At 37.8% G+C, this 24,213-nt stretch overlaps 1 protein-coding gene and 2 non-coding genes across 3 annotated transcripts in view; 2 read left to right on the top strand and 1 right to left on the bottom strand.

Moving 5' to 3' along the window:
* LOC149084851 (regulating synaptic membrane exocytosis protein 2-like) overlaps window positions 1-24,213 on the top strand; it is a 229,740-nt gene that overhangs the window by 27,526 nt on the left and 178,001 nt on the right. Inside the window, exons 7-8 of the mRNA XM_089232581.1 lie at window positions 16,265-16,398; window positions 19,399-19,529. Of these exons, the coding sequence (XP_089088707.1) occupies window positions 16,265-16,398; window positions 19,399-19,529 (265 nt within the window). The remainder of the gene's footprint in view (window positions 1-16,264; window positions 16,399-19,398; window positions 19,530-24,213) is intronic.
* On the bottom strand, window positions 12,877-12,950 carry TRNAT-GGU (transfer RNA threonine (anticodon GGU)). Its single transcript has one exon. It is a non-coding gene; the product is annotated as a tRNA-Thr (tRNA).
* TRNAT-GGU (transfer RNA threonine (anticodon GGU)) lies at window positions 13,232-13,305 on the top strand. The gene has a single exon. It is a non-coding gene; the product is annotated as a tRNA-Thr (tRNA).

Genomic DNA, 24,213 nt, shown 5'->3' with positions numbered 1-24,213 from the left:
CTCGACCACCACAGCGGCAAGTGTTAATTAGATGCGGCAGATTAAATTTTAACCGAATTTGAATAAAGGGGGCGTCGCCAGTTTCCACACCAACGCTCTAGTGCAGGGGTGGCCAACTTCTTTCTGTTCGCGGGTCAACATAATGGTCATCATATGACATCCATATTTGTTATGGGCATCTTTTTCTCAGCCACCTCGTTGGACATTTTGCCTGTTGTGGCGTTGTATTTGTATTGTATTGTCAGCTATAGCGTCGCGGACCGCATCAGTGATGTAACTTCGGTGTATAAGCCACTCCATTATTAATTGAATTAATTAGTTAGTCACTACATTAATTTCGTCACTAGGAATAGGGAGTTTGTAAACAGTTTGTTAATCAAGAAATCCGCTGTTGGAACTGATAGTTCAAATAATTATCATAAATTTAATTTTTTCACGGTACTTTTACCTTGTCGCGGGCCGCACAAAATCACTTCACGGGCCAACTGTTGGCCACCCCTGCTCCAGAGCTTTTTTGTCCCATCGCCCCCTTCTTCAGAATTTTTTTTTCTCCCAACGCCCCCCAACACAATCTAACCCATAGAGTCCTATGCTATACCCGTAGCTTCTACCGCCCCCCTGGAACATTCCTGTTAACGCCCACGTTGGGAATCACTGCTCTAGAGCAACCCTTAATTTAACAGCAGATGAAGTAATGGCCAAAAAGCAAACTCTGAGCAAAGAATGAGCACCTCCGTCATCATATCCTGCAAATACAAAGTAACCGGTATACGCACAACACTCCAAGTACTGAAAGAAGGTACAGTACGCACAACTTTTAACCGAACGATGGCGATATCTTGGGTTCTAAAAGTTCTATAATGAAGCGGTTGTCACCAAAAATTATGGTTTGTAATTTTCTACCCGACTATGTAAAATTCGTTTTGCTGAGGGGTCATTTACATATTTATTATTGTTCAAACTTCAAAATATTCAATATAAACCCTTATTTTTTTCCATTTTATCTGATTTATCGCATTGTATCTCACATGAACCAAAAAATAAAAACATGTCTACAAACGGAACTTCACAGAACCGACCAGAACAAAAGAAAAAGGAACAACTGAGCTATAAAGGTGATTTTCTAGGAACAGATAACCTAACGTCAATAAACAATAATGAACTAGAGCAGGAAACTCTCTAGATCCTGCAGTTTAACGTAAGAAGAAGGCAAGTTACGGCAGCGGTGATGATAACGCATATATATATGTGTATATATATATGTATATGTATGTGTGTGTGTATAAAGAATAGCTTTCGAATATCCCAGCCAGATGGACAGCCTGGACCTCACTGAATAGGAAAGCAGCAATCTTGTTAAGGAGCAAACATATTACAGGAGCCACATACTTTAATTCAAAGAACATTGTCGTAATCAAGATACAACAGAACAAACAAGAACTTATTTTTTCCAGTGGTCACTACTACTACTAAACCACACATACACCTCATCCATATTCCTTTGCGGAACTTCTAACGAATTGGTATGAGTTGGAATGTTCATGTACGTGTTGTGAACCTACCGTGAAGTTTGTTTTTGTGTAATGGTTGTTATGTGTAGTGTTGCCATCTACCATCGATTTCTCTAACTATGAATGAAGTGACAACATCATAGAAGCCATAAGGGAAATAGCGGGTGTAACATTTAAGACCAGAATCGAGAGCAAACCAGCAAATAAGGTGAGATGGTGGAACGATAACCTGAATATTAGTAGGAAAAAACTGCGAGCCATCAAAAAGAAGTGGCAGAGAGAGAATTCGACGGTAGAAATCGAGTAGCAGAGCTGTATAGGAGGACCAATGCTCAATATAAGAAAGAAAATATACAAAAAAATCAAAACGGAGGCATGTAGAAAGATATATTGAAGTTATGGACCCATTCGGTACAATGTTTCGAACGACATTTAAATCAAAAAGCATTCCTTCACAAAAAAATCCTGCTGCCACAAATTGATAGAGACAAAAGCCTATCACAGGCAGCGAAAGACCAACTTTAGAGACTACACGACAGCTGATGAGGGTGATGATAGACTAATATCATATTCTGATGACAGAACAAGGGTCATGAATGACGAAAAAGAAATAAACAAAACTGAAATTGAAAGAACAATCAAGCAACTGAAAAAAAGAAAGGCACTCGGTCTGGATGCAATAAACAAATCATGCTTAAAACAATGAACAATGCGTTACCTAAACTGCTACATACTCTTTACAACAAGTGCCTAAAGCTCAACACTTTCCCAAAGTACTTCAAGAAAGGAAATTCCCTAATGTCCAGAAAAAAGATCGGGATCCAATCTTCTGGACTCTTACAGACCAGTCACCTTACTAGCGCCCGAGTGGCGTGGTGGTAAGATGCTCGTCTACCACCGTGGAGGTTGCTGTCACAGTCCCGGGTTCGATCCAGAGGGAGGATATTTTCCCTAACAAACTTGAGGCGACTAACTATGGACAGAGACTTCGTTTCCAACCCATCTCATTAATGGCAGTAAATTGCAATATAGTGATATGGCCAGAGTTGGTGTTTGGTAAAGTAGTCACCTTACTAAGCACGACAGGGAAGGTTCTAGAACAACTAACAGTGCAACGAATCACGTATTATACAGAGAAAGCCAACTGGTTTCACCCACACCAATGCGGGTTCAGTAAAGGAAAATCCACAGATCAAATATTAGATTCGCTCCTGAAAGTAATCACCGAACGTCAGCTAGAAGGTAAAGATGTAACTTCGCTAGACATCCGGAGCATTTGATAACATCTGACACGGCATCGTTATAAAGAAACTAAAGAAAATGCCCATACCTGAGCAGCTAAAAGCAATCACAGGTGATATACTTTGACAGAGACAAGTAGTGATGCTTGCGGATGCAGGGCCAGTGTCGCATAAACAACAAAGAGGGTCCCCACGGGGGTCCTGTTCTGAACCCCTCTTTTGGGACCTGGTAACCGATGAATTACTTAAAATGAGATGGCCGAGAGACGTAAGGGTACGTGCATTTGCGGACGATATTACCATAATTGCCTGGAACCCCACGGTAAAAAGGAACAAAGAAACGAGCAAGAAGGGCACTTGGATGAGTTGCTTACGGCGAGTAAACTGACAGGCTCAACAAAGAAGACCAACTACTTATAGATATCGCCCTCAACATCTCCCCACCAATCAATTTCATGAACCAGTTCCTTGAGAAGACAACGAAACTAAAGTACCTTGGTCTGACTATTGATAACGAGCTGAACTGGTATGAGCATGTGGAAACACGGAAGCTAAAACTCAAAGAAACTTTGCAATGCCTCATGAGAGCAAGAGGAAGACTGTGGGGTTTAAATAATAGGATTAGAAGAACCAGACAGTGGCCACCCCAAAATTGTAGCATATGCTGCAGAAATTTGGTACAAAAATCCCAAACTGGAAGTAAAGAGCAAAGTTGTCTCAGCACAGAGGGCCTCCTGCTCTGTCTCACTAGAGATCATACTCCGCTACCCCAACCAACGCTTTGCAAGTTATCACAGGACTGCTACCCTTCCGCGTATGGTTAGAGTATGATGCTAAAGTGAGAAACCTACTTCGTTTGAGATCATCAGTGCAAGCAGAAGAATCAGTACTTGGCCCAAGAAACTATCAAACGAAAGTGGCAGGATGGATGACACATACAGCTTTGAGCCCCAATCAAAGGCGAATTGTACTCGGAAATTCAGCCAAAACCGTCGAACCGCCAGATATATACGGATGGGTCAGACCCAGTATAGAACAGCGGCTGCATGTATTATCACAAAAGACGAAGTGGTACTCCAGGAATGATCCAACAAACTCCACGATGTTTTCCAGACTGAAACACTCGCACTCCTGGAGGATACTAAAAAAAACTGCGGGGATATTAAAAATACAGCCATTTTCACAGACAGCTTATTGTCACTTTAAGCAAGTGATCCGCTAACTTCACACGCGGCAGCTAGAGAAGTCAGGGAGATCCTCCGCAATAACCCGCATATTCGAATCTTGGATCAAGGCGCAAGCGAGTGAGTGGAAAGGGGGTGTCCCACAATTCTCGGTACGCGACGCAAGGTAAGATAATTAAAGTGAAAGATAATAAAAAGTCTTTGTTGCATATAAACCACAAAAACCACAACCGGCGTGAAGAAAATCTCGTACCTGTTCGAAACAAACACACGCCGACTGTGGTTTTTGCGGTTTCATGTCCAACAAAGACTTTTTATTATCTTTTACTTTAATTACCTTACCCTGCATAGCGTACCAAGAATCGTGGGACAGGCCTTGAAGAGTGACTGGCAGACACTCTCGCCAAAAAAAGAAACTTCTGATATCAACAACACAACTGACATTTATTATGTCATCTTTTACATGTAAATAATCAATGGCTCATATCTCTGTAAATCTCGCCAAATGACAAACTTGTGGAGTTTGTCGACAGCTTCAACCTGATGTCAAAGAAGAAATGCAAAGATGTCACGTGAATCGTGGAGGTTATTCTAGAAAGATGCTTTTGCCTTCATATATGCGGTGCCACTTTTGTGGATCTGTGCAGTTGTAAAATTTTAGTCTAAAGACAAGGCGTTATCTGTAGATCGCATTCTATCTGTAGGTCACGTTCATCAAGATCTCTGCTTGTAAATACATGTAAATAGCTATTTTGTAGACTAAATCTGTGACATCCTGCATTTTGTTTCATTCTCTGCTCGTTTCAAGGACTTGTGTGAGACATTATCCGAAACAATAATATTATACAACCTAAAAAAACATTAACCCAAAAACAATTCATATATTTGGCTCCATTATATTTTAATAATAACCTGCCAAATGAAATAAAATATGAAAAGGAATTAAGAGCTTTCAAAAAACTAATAATTAATTATATTAATATTTTACTACAATAAGAAAGTACTTCTCGGATAACATAAAAAAACAGTCCTAAAAACAGCTCTGGAAGAAGAAAACTGCAACACCCATTTTGAGAATACAGTCAAACCTCGTTACAGCGTCGCCCGGATAACGCGTCACTCCATTTATCGGGTCACTTTTTGGATATCCCAATTATCTTCTATGGAGTTCTAAGGTAAGTGAGCTCCCCTGATAATGGGTCACACCACTCCGCTTAAGAAGTCACTTTCTGTGAAAGCACTCTAGAACATTACCATTCAAATAGGAAACTCTTCGTACAATATCAGAGCCGGGCTTTGGAATTTCGCGGCCCGGTGCAAAAACATTTTTGCGGCCCCTCCAAAAAAAATTTATGCAGTCACTCTCCAGCTTATAAGTTTTTCGACTTCCGAACATAAATCTTGAAGGGAAAAAATTGTTCAGAAAGAACTCATTTTTCATTATTTCAGGAATGCGTTGATAGTTGAGATCGAATCAAACACGATGTATTGAGATGGAGTTGCATTTAAATTAATTTGATAACATTTATAAATGGTTAATAGTAATTGGCGTGGTCCACACCTGCTTAACACTTCATGGTGGCTCGAATCATATTGAACAGACATACATTTCTGATATACTTATATAATGTTTCATCATCTTTATCAAATAGAGGGTGATCAGCGAATAAGCCCTTATTTCAAAATTAAATATCTCTACAACAAAGATCAATAGAATTATGCGGTAAACGGTACGTTTATTAGCAAAACTGTAAGAATGTTGTACAGAAATTTCGAAAATTTAGTTTTTTTTAATTTTTTAAAATTTAAAAAAAAAAACTGGAGATTTTGGGGTTCCGAAAATCCTCATTTATGTGAAGAGAACCCACTGCATTCGCCTAAAGTTACTGCATGGGCTGCGGTATGCGCCATGTGTGCTGACAAATTGTTCCAAAATTGTAACGTAACGTTCAGTAGTAATCGTTTCTCGCACGAAGAAGGGGCGATAATGCCTCTGGCGCATACCGCAGTCCATGCAGTAACTTTAGGCGAATGCAGTGGTTTCTCTTCACACAAATGAGGATTTTCGGAACCCCAAAATCTCCAGTTTTGTTTCTTTTTTTTAAATTTTAAAAAATTAAAAAAAAACTAAATTTTCGAAATTTCTGTACAACATTCTTACAGTTTTGCTAATAAACGTACCGTTTACCGCATAATTCTATTGATCTTTGTTGTAGAGATATTTAATTTTGAAATAAGGGCTTATTCGCTGATCACCCTGTATCTGTTGCAATTCGATAACTTCGATCATTTTTCGAATCTTTTATTGCTGTTTTTGTTTAATTAATGTAAATAATAGAAGTAAAGGAATCAAATACTGGATTCCCAAAAATAAAAAAACATTCTGAAACATGTTAGAACTGCATTTGAAAATGTACACTGCTCAAAACAATTAGGGGAGCAAGCAAAAAAGTGAAGAAAACCGTGCGAGACAACCACGTATTGGCATACAATGGATAGTACACGCGTATCAATGCGCAATACAGAAAAAAAGACGTAAAAAAATTTGGAATTAAGCTTTAATTCTTTGAAAATATGGAAAAAACATGAAAAGATGATTTAGGGCAACAATTTGGTTACATGTGAACGATAAAAAAAAGTACTGTTTAGACATGATGCATGAGTTTTAATAGGGCGTGTGGTCTCCTCGAACATCTAAGACTGCTGCACACCTGTTTGCCATGGATGCGATGAGGTTATCGATCAGACTTTGGGGAATACTGTTCCACTCCTCAAGAAGTGCAATCTGCAAGTCTCGGACAGTAACAGGCGGCCTTGGTCGCGCAGCAATGCGTCGTCCGAGCATGTCCCAAACATGCTCGATTGGATTCAGGTCAGGAGAGCACGCTGGCCATTCCATACGCTGTATTGTTTCAGCTTCAAGCATGTTCTCCACCAGACGAGCTCTATGCGGTCGGGCATTATCATCCTGGAAAACAAAGGAATCTCCAATGGCTCCTGCGTAAGGGATGACATGAGGTCGCAGTATCTCGTCTGCATACCTTCGGGCCGTCAAAGTGCCATTCCGAATGATATGCAGGTCCGTACGTTCGCCTATGCTGATTCCACCCCATACCATCCAACCAGCTCGTCTGTATTGTGACCTTTCACGAACGAACGCGGGGTTATTTCGAGTGCCCCTGTCCCTCCATACCAGAACACGTCGGGTGTCACACTCCAGACTGAATCGGGACTCGTTTGTCGCCAAGTGCTCTTGGCTCCAATCATGTTGCTCCCAATCTCGATGTTCAGCAGCCCATCTTCTTCGGGCCGCACGGTGGCGTGGGGTCAACGGAATGCCGACCATTGGCCTACGTGCATAGAGCCCTCCCTCATGAAGCCGATTACGTATTGTTTGGCTGGACACCCTTCGTCCTGTTGCCAAGAGCAACCGTCTTTGCAGCTGCGTAGCATTCTCTGTTTTGTTTCGACGGGCTGTTAACCGTATATACCGGTCATCAGTTGCTGTAGTGGTGCGTGGCCGACCTTGCCCTGGTCGACGTCTAACATTTCCTGTTTCTTGGAATCGATTCCACAGCCTTGCAACAACACTTCTGGCGACTCCAACAGCGTCCGCGACACTACGTTGTGTTTGCCCGGATTCCAGTCTGCCTATAACACGCCATGCCATGGATTCCGGTAAATCACGTTGTTGAGACATCCTCAAGTCACCTTGTCTCAAAAAAAAATACTGCGCAATCGAATTTCACAGTTACGGCAGTAAAACAGACGTTTCTGCAACATCCCGATTTGTGCCCTTATCTCCTTTTTCTGGTTTCTGACGTAATGAACTTTGATTTGCATATGAAGTTTTCTTCTTCCGTTTCCTGCTAGGCTTTAAATTATGGATGATTCATTTTATGTTACTTATCGGTATACATCTTTGCGTCATTTTGTTAAAACCATGTGCTCCCCTAATTGTTTTGAGCAGTGTAGATTAATTTAAAATTACTACAGTATATTCCGCTTATAACGTTCCCACTTAGAAAGTTTTCTCGCTTAGTACGGCTTGTTTTCGTAATCCGAACTTTTACTGACACCTATCGAAACTTCCCGTTTAAAGCGTTTTCCCGCCTACGACGCTTTTTATGACGAGTTTTTGGAAAACTCTATTAGTGGGATTCACTATGTATGAGCTTTCCAATGTTATTACTTGTTTAAAACAAAGAGTTTCTTGCCACAAATAAAATCCAAGATTGTAATTTCAATATTTGAATATTCAAAAAGACGCCCTGGTATAGGTTGTCGAATATTAGCAACACTAGGTGCATTCAGCCTAAACCTCAGATATAATTTATTTAATACACAGTTTTCAAACACATTTTCTTATCAGAGAATGAACTGCCCGTGCTGCAAGCAACGTAGCCTACATCCTAAATTTTTGGACCTTTGTGCTCTTAAATGTTTTTATGCATGATGTCATATGTCATGAAATAGAATATCTCTAATGTCGGTACTGTACTAAATGGGTAATTAGATTGAGAAAAAAAGTCAGAAAGAGACGTCTTACCTTTTTTTTCAGAAGTTCAGTAGTAAAAATTGTCAAAATTCGCACTTGCCCCGGGTGACTAAGCATCTAGTTGCGGCCCTGTCTGCAACTACCATTCGGGCCATGTATAGCGCCCATGGGTGCACTTTATAATTTTTTTATTTCTCTAGACATTGTTTTCTTTAAAATACTCTGTATCTGATATAATTTATTCTACCTCTGCAATGTTGCCATTGTCTTCTAACTCTGCTCTTCTCTTTTAGGGCAAAACTAGGAATGGGTTATGGGGAAATTATTAAAAATATTATTATGGATCTGTGGCTAGTGCACCGCTGACCTTGCGAGAAACGCTTAGCGGTCTCGTATTCGTGACACCAGCCTTTAGCACTGTAGAAATTTAGCCGATCAACGATGTACCTGAAAAGAAAAATTTAGAAAATCGTAGCCGCTAAAACATGACCTGACACACTGAATGCACAGATGAGATTCAAATTCGAAATTCACTGAAATTCCAATTCCTTTTAACCACGCCAGAAGTGCTAAAGCCGGGTTTTCCTAGGAGCAGGTTTCTACAACATTTGCAGCGTGAAAACGATGATTGGTCAAAAAACCTGAATTTCAGGTTTTCAACCAATCAACATTTTCACGCTGCACACGGCGCAGAAATTCTACTCCTAGGAAAACCCGGCTAAAAGGGTTATTTTGAGGTCGAACCTTGGATGAGCTGTTGGCAGCTTCTATAATCTGTTCAGTAAAAATGTTAATTACATTATCTAAGTTAGTGGGCATGTCATCATTTATATCTGGTGCACTGACAATTTTTGCTTGAATAATTCCCAGTTTGTAATTTTCCTTGGTTTTGCCCCTGTTGGGATCAAAAAATCTATTACCAAAAATATCGTATCATGATCAGATGAAAGAATATGTTTAACTACAATGGACTTTAGAGCTAGAAGATTTTTTTGTTAATGCAATGTCCAGTGTATCAGGAGTTCCATTTGAACGTTCTGGATGATAAGTAGGAGTGTGACAGTGCCATAAGGTACCTATAATATTTTTTCTCCTACAGTAGCTTTTTCAAGTTGCTTACCGTAGTGGTTACATGCTTTGCTGTTCCAAAATTTGGATTTGCAATTTAAATCGCCTGCAAATAAAGCAGGATGTCGACAGTTAAAGAAATTATCCAACAGTGGAAAATCCAATGGATTGTTTGGGGGCCTATAAACAGCCACGAGTCTAATGATATTTGTGTTTTATGTATGTATGTCCACTGCCAACAGCTCAATATTTCTAGAGTTTTGTATATCCACTATGTTGTAGGCGAGATGTTTTTAATAATTAATGCAATTCCTCCCCCTCTGTTGGACAGTCTATCCTTACAATTCCCTTCACTCTCTGCCGAAAACTTGGTCGTGTGTTCAGTCTAAGTTGGTGGTTGGTGGAAACTCCTCCTATTAGTTGAACGCAAATCGCCTGATATCCAAAAGGGGCCCTCATTGGCTCAGAAGCACGTGTATGAAAACGTGACTTTTTGTCTCAGTGATGAGAGAAATGTGTGATAATGTCGCGCAATCTTGTGCGTAGCATTATACAAAGCGGTTTTTGTATAGCTTATAAATTCTGCTGAGAAGCCGAATTCACAGAGGCCCTCCGATCATCCTAAGGGGGCCGTTGTTTCCTGATGTAGTCGAACTGGAAAAGACCGCGAACCAGTGATGGTAACTCGTGGGAAATTTCCCATATTCGTGGGAAAAATTGGCAAAATTGGTCCATATGGGAAATTTCTTGGCTTTTGTGGGAAATTTTGAAATTTGGTCAAACAAAAGAATTTCTGTTGAAAAAAATATATAAATGACAAACAATGCTTTTCTAGTGTAAAATAATTGACTACATATTTCCACCCAAGGGCGTAGCCAGGGGGGGGGGACTTGGGGGTCTGATCCCCCCCCGAAATGTGAGAAAATGACCGAAAAAAGGGAAAAAGATGGCCAAATCTATTGTTCTGTCACTTTGGTCCCCCCCCGAAATGAAAGTGGTCCCCCCACGAACGAAATTTCTGGCTACGCCCCTGTTTCCACCGATACATGGCAGCAAAAATTTCGGAATGTGTGGGAAAAATTTAGTCAAAAGGAAAATTTTTGTGGGAAATTTTGCTTGACGGGGTTACCATCACTGCCGCAAACGGTTAACGATCGTAAGCATCGAATTTTTATAAATCTTACTATTATCATTTGGATTTCATTTTCATTATTTAGCGACATAACGTTGTTTTTACTGGATTTCTAAAAAAATATCTTCGATATTTTATCATGTTTAATCTTTTTTGTGAAATGTATTTTAATCCACTGCAATTCACAGTTCATTTCTCGCCAGCCCATTGGTAATTTTTAGCCATTTTTGTGTAATTGACAGTTTTTCCAACTTTGCCAACAATTTTGGCGAGAATTGGCGATGTCCAGTATGTTTCCGGTTCCGAGCATTCTCGCTGTATTTTCTATTTTGTAAAATAACGTTGTGGAGCACCCCAGAATCCAACCACAAACCATGCATGAAACTCAAGCAGAGCACCCTCAGGCAGAGGTATACCCAAGGGAAGGGGGGGGGGCCCATACAGAGCTCGCACTCTCTTTCCCTCAAACCAAAAAATATTTTTACTTTTTGAAAAATATTTTCAAGAAAAAATATTGAAAGAAAATGCGTTTTCACATGTGTTATTTTAATTTATTTCTGTTAATTTAAATGCTTTTTTTAAGGTTTGTTACCCAAAATTTCTAGAGAAGAAATTCCTTGTTTCCCCCCACCTCAAGTTTTTTGTGCCGCCCCCCCAAAGGTTGGTCCAGTGTATGCCCCTGCGCCATCAGGTTAAAACACTTCTGAAATCGTGTAATTTTGAAAGCCTAAAAGAGAAAAATCATGATTTATCATTGGAAAATTCTCTTTCTTCTGTAGTCTATTGATCTACATTTATTCTTCAACAGGTTTAAATTAATTAAAACTTCACAAAATCAGAGTATAAACTTTTATTGCAAGGCGATCAAAAAAATTGTAACAAAAATAGCTCCACCAGGTCCCTATCCAGAGGGGGAACACATATATGGGTGTATCCCAGACCTGTAACTAGGCTAGGGTAACCAAGCCCTGAGGATCCAAAAAAATTTTCACTTATTTTGCATAATAATAATAACCCTTTCAAGAGGGCCCTCCCACCGAGGAAAAATCTGCCCCGAGAAGGCTCACTACTGCCCCCCCCCCCCGAAATGTAAGAAAATGGAGAATATATATACACCAATAAACTGATATCATTATATATACAGTATATAAGACCAAAACTGAGTTGAAGATCAGCTTTATCCATTCTCTGGAACAGCTGTGGTTGAAACAAAATAGATTTTATCAATTTGGTTCTCCCACCAAAAGAAATTTCGGCCTATGGCCCTGAGCAGCAGAACATCACTTTTCCAAGGATGATGTCACTCTTCGCCATCCGTATAAGGTTTTTCTACAACTGCCTGATGAGATGAATTTAGGAAAGAGAGGAAATTCAACTGCCTTTGCGGGGAATTGAACCCACCACCTCTCACTTCCCAGGTGAGTACTCTATACCAGTGGTTCTCAACCGGGCCCCACGATATTCCAGAGGGCCATGGAGGAAAATATCGCAAAAGGGAAGCCATGGCTGCTGATAAGGGGACCATGAAGAAATTTATTAAAAGAGTGACCAAAAAAATTTAATTTCAAACAAAATGCATAGAATATTTTTTTTATAATTTTCTTCATTTAGGTAACATTAACATAAATATTTGATTGATTTTTGATTGGTTGGCAGGATATTTTAATTTCGGTATAAGAATCTGAGTAGTTGAAAGATGAAATTTAGCACTTGAAATATCAAAAATTATAAGAGTTTCACGAAAACAAGAACAATGAGTTTTTGCGTGTGTGTATCCAATTTCTCATAAGTAGGGCTCTGATTTTTATGACCTAAAGATGAAACATTGTTGCTGATAAGTTATTAGCTACTACGTTTCTTCTTCAGGTCATAAAAAGCAGAGCCCTTGTCATAAGTAATGTATTTATGCATACAGCGTCACTTTATTGACGGTGATTGACAGTAACATTTATTTGAAGACAACCAACCAAAACACAACGTTAAATGCAGATATAACGGTTTTGTTGGCATCAGAAGAGATGGAGCAACAACTTTGTAACTGGGTTTTGGAGCACACAGTGTCCTTATAAAAAGTTAACATTTTTATTTTAATAACTATACAACCCCTTGCAACATGAGTTGCATATCTGAGTACTACACGTTATAGAGAGATATAGATGGCTTTTTTCTCAGCCAGAGATATCAAGGAAACAGTTATTTTCCGGATATTATGCTGAGGTGAGCTCGGAAAGAAAAGTCATCACGTCTCCGCCGGGACTCGAACCCAGGCCCTCTTGCATACCGGGCAAGCATGCTACCATCTACACCACTGGAGACACATGAATCTGCCTTCCAAATTTCACGCACTGTGTCGTGAGGCGCTGAAGTAGAGGCATTAGTAGCCTCTCTTAACTTCAGGAAATGGCCCCCGGGTGGGACGGTTTAGAAAGGAAACATATCATATGTTTCCTTGATATCTCTGGCTGAGAAAAAAGCCATCTATATCTCTCTAAACCGTCCCACCCGGGGGCCATTTCCTGAAGTTAAGAGAGGCTACTAATGCCTCTACTTCAGCGCCTCACGACACAGTGCGTGAAATTTGGAAGGCAGATTCATGTGTCTCCAGTGGTGTAGATGGTAGCATGCTTGCCCGGTATGCAAGAGGGCCTGGGTTCGAGTCCCGGCGGAGACGTGATGACTTTTCTTTCTGAGCTCACCTCAGCATAATATCCGGAAAATAACTGTTTCCTTGACTACACGTTATATTTCAATAATTTTTCTAATTGAAAGTATTCCTGTAGGGCAGCGGTTCTCAACCTTTTTTTGGCTCGCAGAGCCCTTTCTGGTTTATAATTTCTATGGTGGAGCCCCATAGGCCAAATATTTTATTTATTCATCAATAAATCCCAGCATATTAGAAGGCTGTAGTGATGCTGACTTTGAAGGATGTGAAAAGAATGTTTGCTCAACTACAGGAGTGGTGATCTTGTATGACAGTGGAGCTATCTCATGGATCAGTCAACGACAATCTATGGTTGCAACATCGACCACTGAAGCAGAAATTGTTGCAGCAAATCTGTACAGAAACAATTTGGTTGCAAATGATGTACAAAGCAGTTGTACAGCTTAAAGAAGTTCCAGCGCTCCAAATTGATAATAACACAGCTCTAAATAATGACTTGCACAAAATCCAGAATTCCATTGCCATGCAAAGCACATCAGCATTAAACATTTCTTCATTCGTGAAAAAGTGATTGAAGGAGAGATTGCAGTTTAATAGGTCTCTACAAGAGAGTCAGTTGGCCGATATGATGATGAAGCCACTGCACAAGCCAAGATTAGTGGCATTGTCAGCTAAAATGGGACTTGTAACAGAATTGTTTGTTTTACTAACAATGAAAAGTGTTAGAATATTAGGTTAATGGAGAAACAATTGATTTATTTATTTCTGTTTTTTGGTATCTGGCAACACATTATTAGTCAAGTATTTAGATTCAGAGTTTTGGCAACATTACAAAAAACATAGCTGCTCAAGTCTGAACAGCAACAAATGTTGTCTCCCATTTTAAGTGTTTAAATCTCTATTAAATATGTTTCTTTGTCCAGTTGAATATTCTGGTTATAATCAGTGGCGTAGCCAGGGAGAGGAGCAGGGGGAGTGTTCCCCAAATCAAAATTCTGCCAACATTGGCGCCTATCTTCCTAAAAATGACTAATGAAGTTTTCAAAAATTGCGATAAAAAAACAAGTTCTGAATTTTTTACTGTCGTTCCATGGTGATTTTACTGAGGGTTAATACATGCTTAGAGGGGGAGGGGTGGGTTTAGGCTTCTTTTGTAGTTAGTGTGGGCTCCCATAGCTTTTCACAGGCATGCACTGGAAGGATAAGGTGCAGTGCGTTGACCTATTGGAAACCAGTAATCCCGAAAGCAGAATGTGCCAAAATCTGCGACATACGTCGCAGAACAATTAGCTCTACTGCAGAACAGTTTGGAAGAAATTGTAAGGAAAAGTGCAGAAAAAAAACAACACTATTACATGTATGGGGATTTTTACCACAGAACATTTCCAGTCAGCTGAGGGTTCGTCGCAGAACAGTGTTAAACATTCTGCTTTGGGGCCAGTGATGAGTCAGAGTTTGCTTATGTATGGGTCAGTGGGGGGGAGTTCGGTGCTCTTGAGATAAAACACCCGAGGTCAAACACAACGACAGGGTTTGTTCCAGGAAATGGAAGGTGGATCCTCTAGTAAAAGAGCTCCAAGGCCTGGAAGTTCCTGAAGTTGTTGTCCGCATTTAAATGATTACAATGAGATAGTAAATGACAACTGTGTGTTAAATGTTGGATCCACTGACAGACATGTCCGCCCAGACAAACATTCTACATTAAATAAGTAGATAATTCTTTTACACCTCTGCAGGTCTGCATGGTCTGGTGTCAAAATGACATCATTCATCGCAAGGGGATGAAATTATTCCAAGAAAATGACTGACGCCTTCATCTCTTTTCCCCATAGCCTTCATCTCTTTTCCCCATAGCCTTCATCTCTTTTCCCATATGTACTTGATGGCAGTGATTTATTTATTTCTGGTTTTTTTGTATCTGGCAACACATTATTTGTCAAGTATTTAGATTCAGAGTTTTGGCAACAGTATAAAAAACACAGCTGCTCAAGTTTGAACAACAACAAATGTTGTCTCCCATTTTGAGTGTTTAAATCTCCATTAAATATGTGTCTTAGTTCAATTGGATATTCTGGTTATAATTATTTATGCACACACATATAATTAGTAGGAAGGATATATCAACAGATCCAAAATAACAAGAACAATTATTCAGTTATTACACTTCACTCATAGTTGATGGCACTACACAGAAACAAGCTTCACGTCAGGTTCACAACACGTACACACACATTCAACATGTACCAATTCGTTAGAAGTATAGGAATGTGGACGAGGTGCATGTGTGGTTTAGTAGTGGTCAAGGAAGCTTACCCGTTTAGTAAAAGGACATAGGTTTGATTCCCCGCAAGGACAGTTGAATTTTACCTCTTTCCTAAATTCATCTTCACATCAGCCAGTTGTAGAAAAACCTTCATATGGATAGCTAAGAGTGACATCATCTTTGGATAAGTCACCATCTGGTAACAGTGTCAGCAATTATGAGCTCTAGGCCTGAGTTTGGTCTGATCGTCTATGAATGGTCCCGTTCAGCGCACAAAAGCTTTAAGGAAAGATTGCGATATTCGTTGCCATTGTACTCTAGGGGTCTAGGGTGCTCGCCCAGCAAGTGAGAGGATGTGGGTTTGATTCGCTGCAAGTTTAGTTGAATTTTCTCTTTCTTAAATTCATCTTCCCATCAGCTAGTTATAGAAAAACCTTTGAACATCACGTTGCTGGAACTCTTGATGCTGCTAATACAGCCCTGGTTGGAATACAGGCACTGACAGAAAATTTAATGATAAATTTATACTTATCATTTACTTTGATTATATGACTTATCATAAATAAAGATGTATGAAAAAAATTGAAATTGAATATCAGCTTGCAAATCATCTTGTTTTCTTCTGTGTATGAATATGGTAATTAAATAATTTTTTTAATTAATTGAAATAACAAATTTTTTTTTTAAATATTGCAATACTTTTAGACAGGCTTGTAGGCTTTGACCCAAGAAAGCAGCTCAGTCTTCAAGAAGACAGGAGATCAATTGGCTCCCTTGCATTCTCAGCTGATAAATATGGTTTGCAATCTAGTCAAGAAACACTTGGTGGTCGTATTCAAGTAAATGATTTATGATTTTCAATTAGGCTAATTTTCATTTGCAACAATAATGTGAACATATTTGCATTTACAATGTTGCTTTAATTATATATATATATAGAATTTCTAATATTATCATTCGGGAAAATAAGTTTTTCTAAACTTTTTACAGTCGCTTCATTTATGAATACCCTTATGAGATAATTTTGATTTAAAACCGTATATATCTTTACTATTTCATTTTAATTTACATTTAACGGGGTAGGCCATGATGAGAGTGGAAATGGGCACATAAAAAAAATCACCCAGGTTCGCTACCAACATTGCAAAAGTCACAAGTAAAAATTCATGACAATGGATCAGATACACACAAAAAGATTAGATTAAAATGGCATTTAATTAAAAGCAAAGATTAAATCTGAACCCCTGAATTATATAGGTATAAATAGTACATAGGAATGTAAATTGCAACATATAGAAATTATATTGTGAATGGCGGCATCACCACCCACCTTTCAAATTTATGAAATTTGTATAACTAAATGGAACTACTACTAAACCAGACATGCACTTCGTCCATATTCCTCTGCGGAACTTCTAACGAATTGGTACATGTTCGAATGTGTGTGTATGTATAATGAACCTTCCGTGAAGCTTTTTCTGTGTAATGCTTGTTATGTGTAGTGCTGCCATCTGCAATCAATTTTTTAAACTATGAGGTTTTTTTTCCAACTCATAATGAGTGAAGTGTAATCAATGAATAGTTCTAACATTCTAGGCCTGTTGCTCTCTGCGGCAAGACTTTTTAACGGGAAGATCGGCTTGCATTCGCACCTCAAAGTTGGGAACCACAGAAAACCAACTTCAGCTGACCACCACTGCAGTGACGGTGGGGTTTAAACCCGGATCCTCGCGATGCGAGTCCATCACTATGACCACTCGACCACCACAGCGGCGACTAAATGGAACTGAGAAACAGGCTAACTAATGTTAGAAAGGGGTTTTTTTTTTTTACTACCATGACTGTCCATTTATGGTTGACTGGGGATGAATCACTGGGCTGAGTAGCCAGGGCGTGTTCAGACCAAAGTACCTTGCAGGAGCCAGAAAGCTATTGATGAGAGTGCCTGAGGCAGATCAGACTATCCCATCTTATGGTGGACTGGAGATGATTCACTGGAACTGGCATGTGCGAGTTCAAACCGGAACGTCTCACCAGCAGGAAAACTGCATTCTGACCATCAGTGGGTGGATGCCTTGGAGAGCATCAGCAGGGATGCCTAAGTAAATGGACTAACATCTTGAATCTGTAGGTCAGTGGCCCAGGGATATGTGACAGGCTGTGGGGGCACTGGGTCCATCACGGTTACTTGGCAGATGACCCATATGGACATCAGTAAGGGATACTTTCTTTATTTTCCTGTTTAAGCTTAACCAAGTACTGGATTTAAGGGATTATCTCGGCGGACGGCACAAAATGGCTCAGTGGTTCACCGGACTCTTACAGGTCCAACCATGTCAACTTCCACTAATGAAAAGACATTCAACAACCTGTTTCCTGTGTCGATATTCAATTTTTTCTGTGCTATCTGATTGGTCAGAGCGAATCAGGTGGTTGCCAACATCATCAATCCCCTGACGTCACTCAGGAATGCCTCCCTCCTCGGCCGACGAAGGATGATGATGAAAAAACATGGCCAGGGGAAATGGCGATTGAAAGGGACCAGTCACGTGTTGACAAATATTTAGAAAATTTGCAATTTACAGCAAAATTTAGGATGTATATACTTGAAATTTTTGATATAGGTTCTAAGAATTCTTTCACATCTTCTAAAACAAATTAGGATGTTGGGAACAGAATTAAGGGGGGAAAGGTGAGGAAAATAATGCATAATCATAATAATAACTATAATAATAATAATAATATAGTAATGCTATTTTTCAATACCACGATACAGTAGTATCAAAAACTTATGATACATGTTCTCTTATTATACAGATTAATAATGCTTAACATTAAAGTTTCAGCTTTTCTCTTTCCCTTTAGTAAAACAGTACTTCTTAGCTGAAACATGTTACAAAGTAAAGCAATACAGAGAACCTAATAATCGCAAAGTTTGCCATATAATTTTGAAATTACCATCATGAATAGGGTGACACAATTTCATCAAGAAAAATATGATATATCACAAATTTTTGTTAAAATTACTAAATGCCAACAAGCATATTGGTGGTAAATAAAAGTCTTAATTCTATAGCGAATCTGCAGTGAAATAAAAATTATTGCATAAAAAATGTTGAACATGATGAATATGTAAGTTGAATATTTTATTGTATTTATAATCACAAAGTTTTGAAAAAGTTTTATTCATTAATTTTAGTCAAGATAACAAGTGTAAATAAGCTTCATTAAACAAAAACTGGGAATTTTCATTTTTAAGAGTTGGGACAGCCAAAAACACAGGAAAGTTTTGTTAAATGCAGGTCATATGGTCATCCTGATTATAAATTCTTTTTCTCATGATAGAGTATCAAAAATTAGAAATAAGTAATATAATAAATAACTTAATTAATAAATAACTTAAGTAAAGGTTTTTGTAAACAAATATTTTTGTTTCCTAATAAGTGAAATTAATCGCTCATGAGATTTCAACTGTTAACATAAAAATTCAGTGTTTTATCTATTGTAGCAAATGCTTAAATGAAATCACAGTATGGGGGAAAGTTTTTAAAGGAAGCATTTTGACAATATTAAATAAACAAAGGAGGTTACTTGTCTTTTCTAAATGATCAAAATCTAACTGAACACTATACTACTAAAATAAAATCTCTTAAGAATACTTTACTTTCTCAGCTGTTATTTTTATGTGAATTTGAAAATTTTCAGAGCCACCACATATCAACCTCACTTTTATAAGATCAAAATTAAATTTTTCTCAATTACTTCACTTGAAAATGCTTAGTCAGAATCAGGTTGACACAAATATGAGTGTTTGAGAAAAATTGTCTCCTTTTCAATAGGTCAAGTTGTGGTATGATTCACAATCTCTTCAGCTTGTGGTCACCATAATCAGAGCAACAGATTTGCCAGTAGGAGTAGATCACCAAAGAAGAAACCCATACGTGAAGATGTTTTTGCTTCCAGAAAGAAAGTAAATGTTAATTTTATTGTTTCAAACATAAACAAAGTTGTATTGGTTATAATTTTCAACTTGTGTAATACTACTAATACAAGTTGTAAAATGACATACCTATTACTTCAATGAATGTCTCACAAAATTATGCTACTGTTATTTATAAATGCAGCACCCTAGTATTTATATGAAAGAGTTTTTTATTTTATGCATGTGGAAATATTGTAATAAAATAAAATAGGTAAATTAAAAACTGTAAAAAAATTTCATGGCTAAAAAACTACATATATGCTCAAAATTCCCAATATGTGGCTTTAAACTGATACATCTGTTCTAAAATTGTCAAAAGTTGTACACCATCAGATAGAGGCAGTTGAAAAATACAAGCAATATACAATAAATACCTGAAAAAGAGAAAAAATATCAATTGTAGCAATATACAGGGTGTCTTGTAAGTGCTAGCACGTCCTTTATCTCATCAATGTCCATCATAGAGGTATGATCTCAATTAAAAAATGCTCAACAGCTGTTGAAAAATTACCCTGTACTAGTTTTACAAGCGAAAATACAGTGTGTGACTGTGCTCTAATTTCCAATTATAAAGTTGTTGCCCTGTTTCTCCTGATGCCAACAAAAAAAATCCATGTTTCTAAGTGAGATATTTGAGATAATTCATTGAGATATTTGAATTTGAAAAATGGAGGAAATTTAGGAAAAGCAACGTTAAATGTGGGTAAAACAGTTTTCAAAAATTCAATGCTGTCCTTTTCCCAAATTTACTCCATTTTTCAAATTAAAATATCTCTGTGAATATTGCACTCAGAAACATGGATTGTTTTGGCATCAGGAGAGACAGGGCAACACTTCCTAATTGGAAGTAAAAGCACAGGGGACCGTATGAAAATTTAGATTTTTTTATTTTATTAAACTGTATTTTCACTCTCAAAACTGGTACAGGGTAATTTTTGAACACCTGCTGAGCATTTTTTAAATTGAAACATTCATTCATTCCTCTACAATGAGAGTTGATGAGATAAAGACTGTGCTAGCACTTACAGGGCACCCTGTTTATATATATATATTTATTTATTTATATACTTAAACGATGTAAATTAAAAACCATCAAATAAAAGGCATATTCAATCAATACAGCACAATACCATGATGTTGTGGGTTTTTTTCATATTTGAACATATCAGAATGATTAATATGACATGAATGTCGCTCTCCACTTGTCAATACAAGACACACAGAAGACTGGATGTTGTGAAGATATTTATTATTTGAGATGTTAAATTTTTAAGGAAGGAAAAAACTCATCTCTGCCTCTACCGGGAGTCGAACCCGGGTCCCTCGATTGCCGGACGAGTGCTCTGACCACTAAGCTACAGAGGAGATAGAGATTTATCTCTATCTCCTCTATCGAAGGAAAATCTCTATCTCCTCTGTAGCTTAGTGGTCAGAGCACTCGTCCGGCAATCGAGGGACCCGGGTTCGACTCCCGGTAGAGGCAGAGATGAGTTTTTTCCTTCCTTAAAAATTTAACATCTCAAATAATAAATATCTTCACAACATCCAGTCTTCTGTGTGTCTTGTAAGAATGATTAATATTTTCACATGTAAAAATCAAATTTTGGTTATAATTTTTTCTGATAATTGAAAGTTTAATATACTCTGATAATAAACTATTGTAACACCAAAAAATTAGTGATTATTTAAAGAGTTATGTGCAGATTTTTGTGATAACCATAATTCATGTAACACATTATAAGGTTTAAAGGGACATACAAAAAATCCACACAATAATTAAAATTTTCAAAAGCAGCACATATATGAATTGAGAGTGTCAGTTTAGTATAGAAAATGTCTTCAATAAAGATTGAGATTACTCAGAACATCTACAGCAATATTCTGTGCTGTCAGCAGTGGCCTTTATAAGTTTATTAGGAAGTGAAATTCACCATTCTTACAAAGCTGCTGCAAGTGTAGCAAGCATCTGAAGAGGAGAATTGTGAGCAGCACTATGCCTCACTATCTAAAACAATGGTTCCCACCTTAATGTGTCTAGAGATGCATGTGTAACTTTTATTGAAGATGGGAGGTTGCTAATCTCCAAAATTATTGTCTTCAATGACTACTTCATTAAATGTAACATTTTTTGTTGGCATTGTAGTGTGGCAACTGATTAGTCATTTTCTGGTGAAGACAAAGTCAGAGAGTTTGCTGCAGGTGCAGACAAAAAAGTTGATACAGGTTATAAAAGTTGGCCCTGGTTATCCGAGCTAATGTGGACTGAACATATTTCAGATAATTAAAATTTCTGAAAATACGAACCTTATCAAATTCTATGGTCGAGTGAAATAAATAAAGACATGAATATGATGAAAACTATGTGTTTAGATTATTATTAAAGATTATTTTTAACTCTTATATAGTGCAATAAAAATACCAAATACTAAAACATTAAATGAAGTACTGTATTGCACTCACAATTTGATATATTTCAAACATTATAGTTCATACTGTGAAAACAGTACCTTCATATAATATGTAGGGCCGGGTTTAGGAATTTTGCGGCCCGGTGCAAAAAAAAAAAAAAATTGCAGCTCCTCTAAACGAATTTCATGTAGTCTCTCTCTGACTGATAAACATTTCGAGTTACGAACATAAATCATGGGGGTGAGGGATCATTAAGGAAGAGCTAATTTTTTCATTATTTCAGGAACACGTTGATAGTTGGGATCATAATCGATAGAGAATGAAAGTTTAGGCACTAAGAAAGGCATTTATAATTTATGGGTAGAAGGAAATATAACTAAAAAACACTAAGGTATTAGGGGGTCCAAAAACTAGCTGAAAATTTGGTTGCACTATCTACTGCTTTTTTCAATTAGAGTTTATAACAACTACATTATTATCCAAGTTAAATTGATTTCAAGCCTAAAATAAAGTATTTGAGGTCCCTCAGGTCAATTCCAGGGCCACAATTACCAGACACGGAGCACGAAGACAAAATGATCTGTAGGGCTCTTTTGAGTTGAAAATAATTCTTTTTTATTTTATCTATTATTTGGAATAATCACTATCATTTCCATAGTTAAAACATAGCTACCTTGTGCTATTGTAGTAAAAAAAATACTTTTTTATATTCCCACATATACTGGACTCCTCCAAGCGCGGAGCCCTGTGTGGCCGCATCTGTTGCACACCCCTGAGGGATGCGTCAATTTAACCGAATACCAAAAATATGTATGGAAATTAAATTTGTGGTGTAAAAACAAAATCAAAACGACATGGGTCCCCAGAGCTGTCTTCTGCTACTTTGCTTCAAGTGATTCATGATGTCAACTGACGACCTCTTGGAACAGTCAGCTGTACATATAAAATGTAGTCCAATGCCTGATCGAGGCATGTAATGTAAAGCATGAGGAGAAGCAAAAATTTCTAATTTTCCTCTGCTTTTCTAGCATGGGCTGCATGCATCTGAAACACCACGATTAACATCCATGAGCTTCCACATGGGTGGGGCTGACAGGGTTCCAGCCGGGGCCCCAGGACGATTCTAACGATATTTTTTTGTTTTTTGATGCAATAAATTCACTTTGTTGGGGCCCATGAAACATCTGACAAGGAGGCCCGCCAAAGATCCCAACCTGGGGGCCCCAAAACCAGACTTTCCATGGGCCTTCTATAGTGAATATATAGCATAAAAACAAAAAACAAAAAAGAAGATAGTAATTGTCCCATTCCCTGAGGCTAGAGCCCTGTCAGCCCCACCCTTGTGGGGGGCCATGGCCATATGCTAACACCAACCGGTTGAAGTAAAGTTAACTCATGGCAACACCAAGTTCCCAATCTCTCAGATCATTATCTCGCCAAATTATTCATGTTTAAATGGAGCTGGAAGGGCAGGGAACTTTCTGATGAAAATGAATGCTGAAAGTTGGAAAATTCTTTAAAAAACACTTATTTTGTTTTCAGTGCTCAAAATATCCAATTTTTTGCATATTATGGCCTCTGAAATGCACCAATAAACTTAAAATTATGTTAAAATAGGCATTTATGGCAGAAAATTAAAAAAAAGGATTTTTACAGAAAAGCTTGAAATTAGGCAAAATAATTATTTAATACATTTTGCCTGAACTTCTGGGTTTTAGTAATCAAACACGATATATTGCATTTAAATTAATTTGATGAAATTTATAAATGATTAATAATAATTAGCATGGTCCTTCTGCTTACGCTTCATTGTGGCTCAAGCCATATTGAACAGACATACTTTTGTCATACTTACTTTTAAAGCGTTTCATCTCTTTATCGAATATGCATTGCAATTTGATAACTCTGATCATTTTTCAAATTTTTTATTGCTGTTTTTGTTTAATTAATTTAAATTTATAGAAGTAAAAGAATAAAGTACTGGAATTCACAAAAATAAAGAACATTCTGAAACATGTTAGCAATGTATTTGAAAATGTAGATTAATTTTAAATTACTACAGTATATTCCGTTTAATGCTCCTACTTAGAACTCTGAACTTTACTAAAACTTATCAAAATTTCCCGTTTAAAGTGTTTTCCACCTACAATATTTTTCATGACAAGTTTTTGAAAACGATATAAGTGGTTCAATGTTATTTTACTTGTTTAAAACCAAGAGTTTCTTGCCTCATATAAAATCCAAGATTGTAGTCTCAATATTT

The sequence above is a fragment of the Pholcus phalangioides genome, unplaced genomic scaffold (genome assembly GCF_987345545.1).
Source record: "Pholcus phalangioides strain wild (caught in Gottingen) unplaced genomic scaffold, Ppha-v1.0 ptg000007l_1, whole genome shotgun sequence".
Taxonomy (NCBI): Eukaryota; Metazoa; Arthropoda; class Arachnida; order Araneae; family Pholcidae; genus Pholcus; species Pholcus phalangioides.
This window is presented reverse-complemented; position numbering and strand designations above follow the sequence as displayed.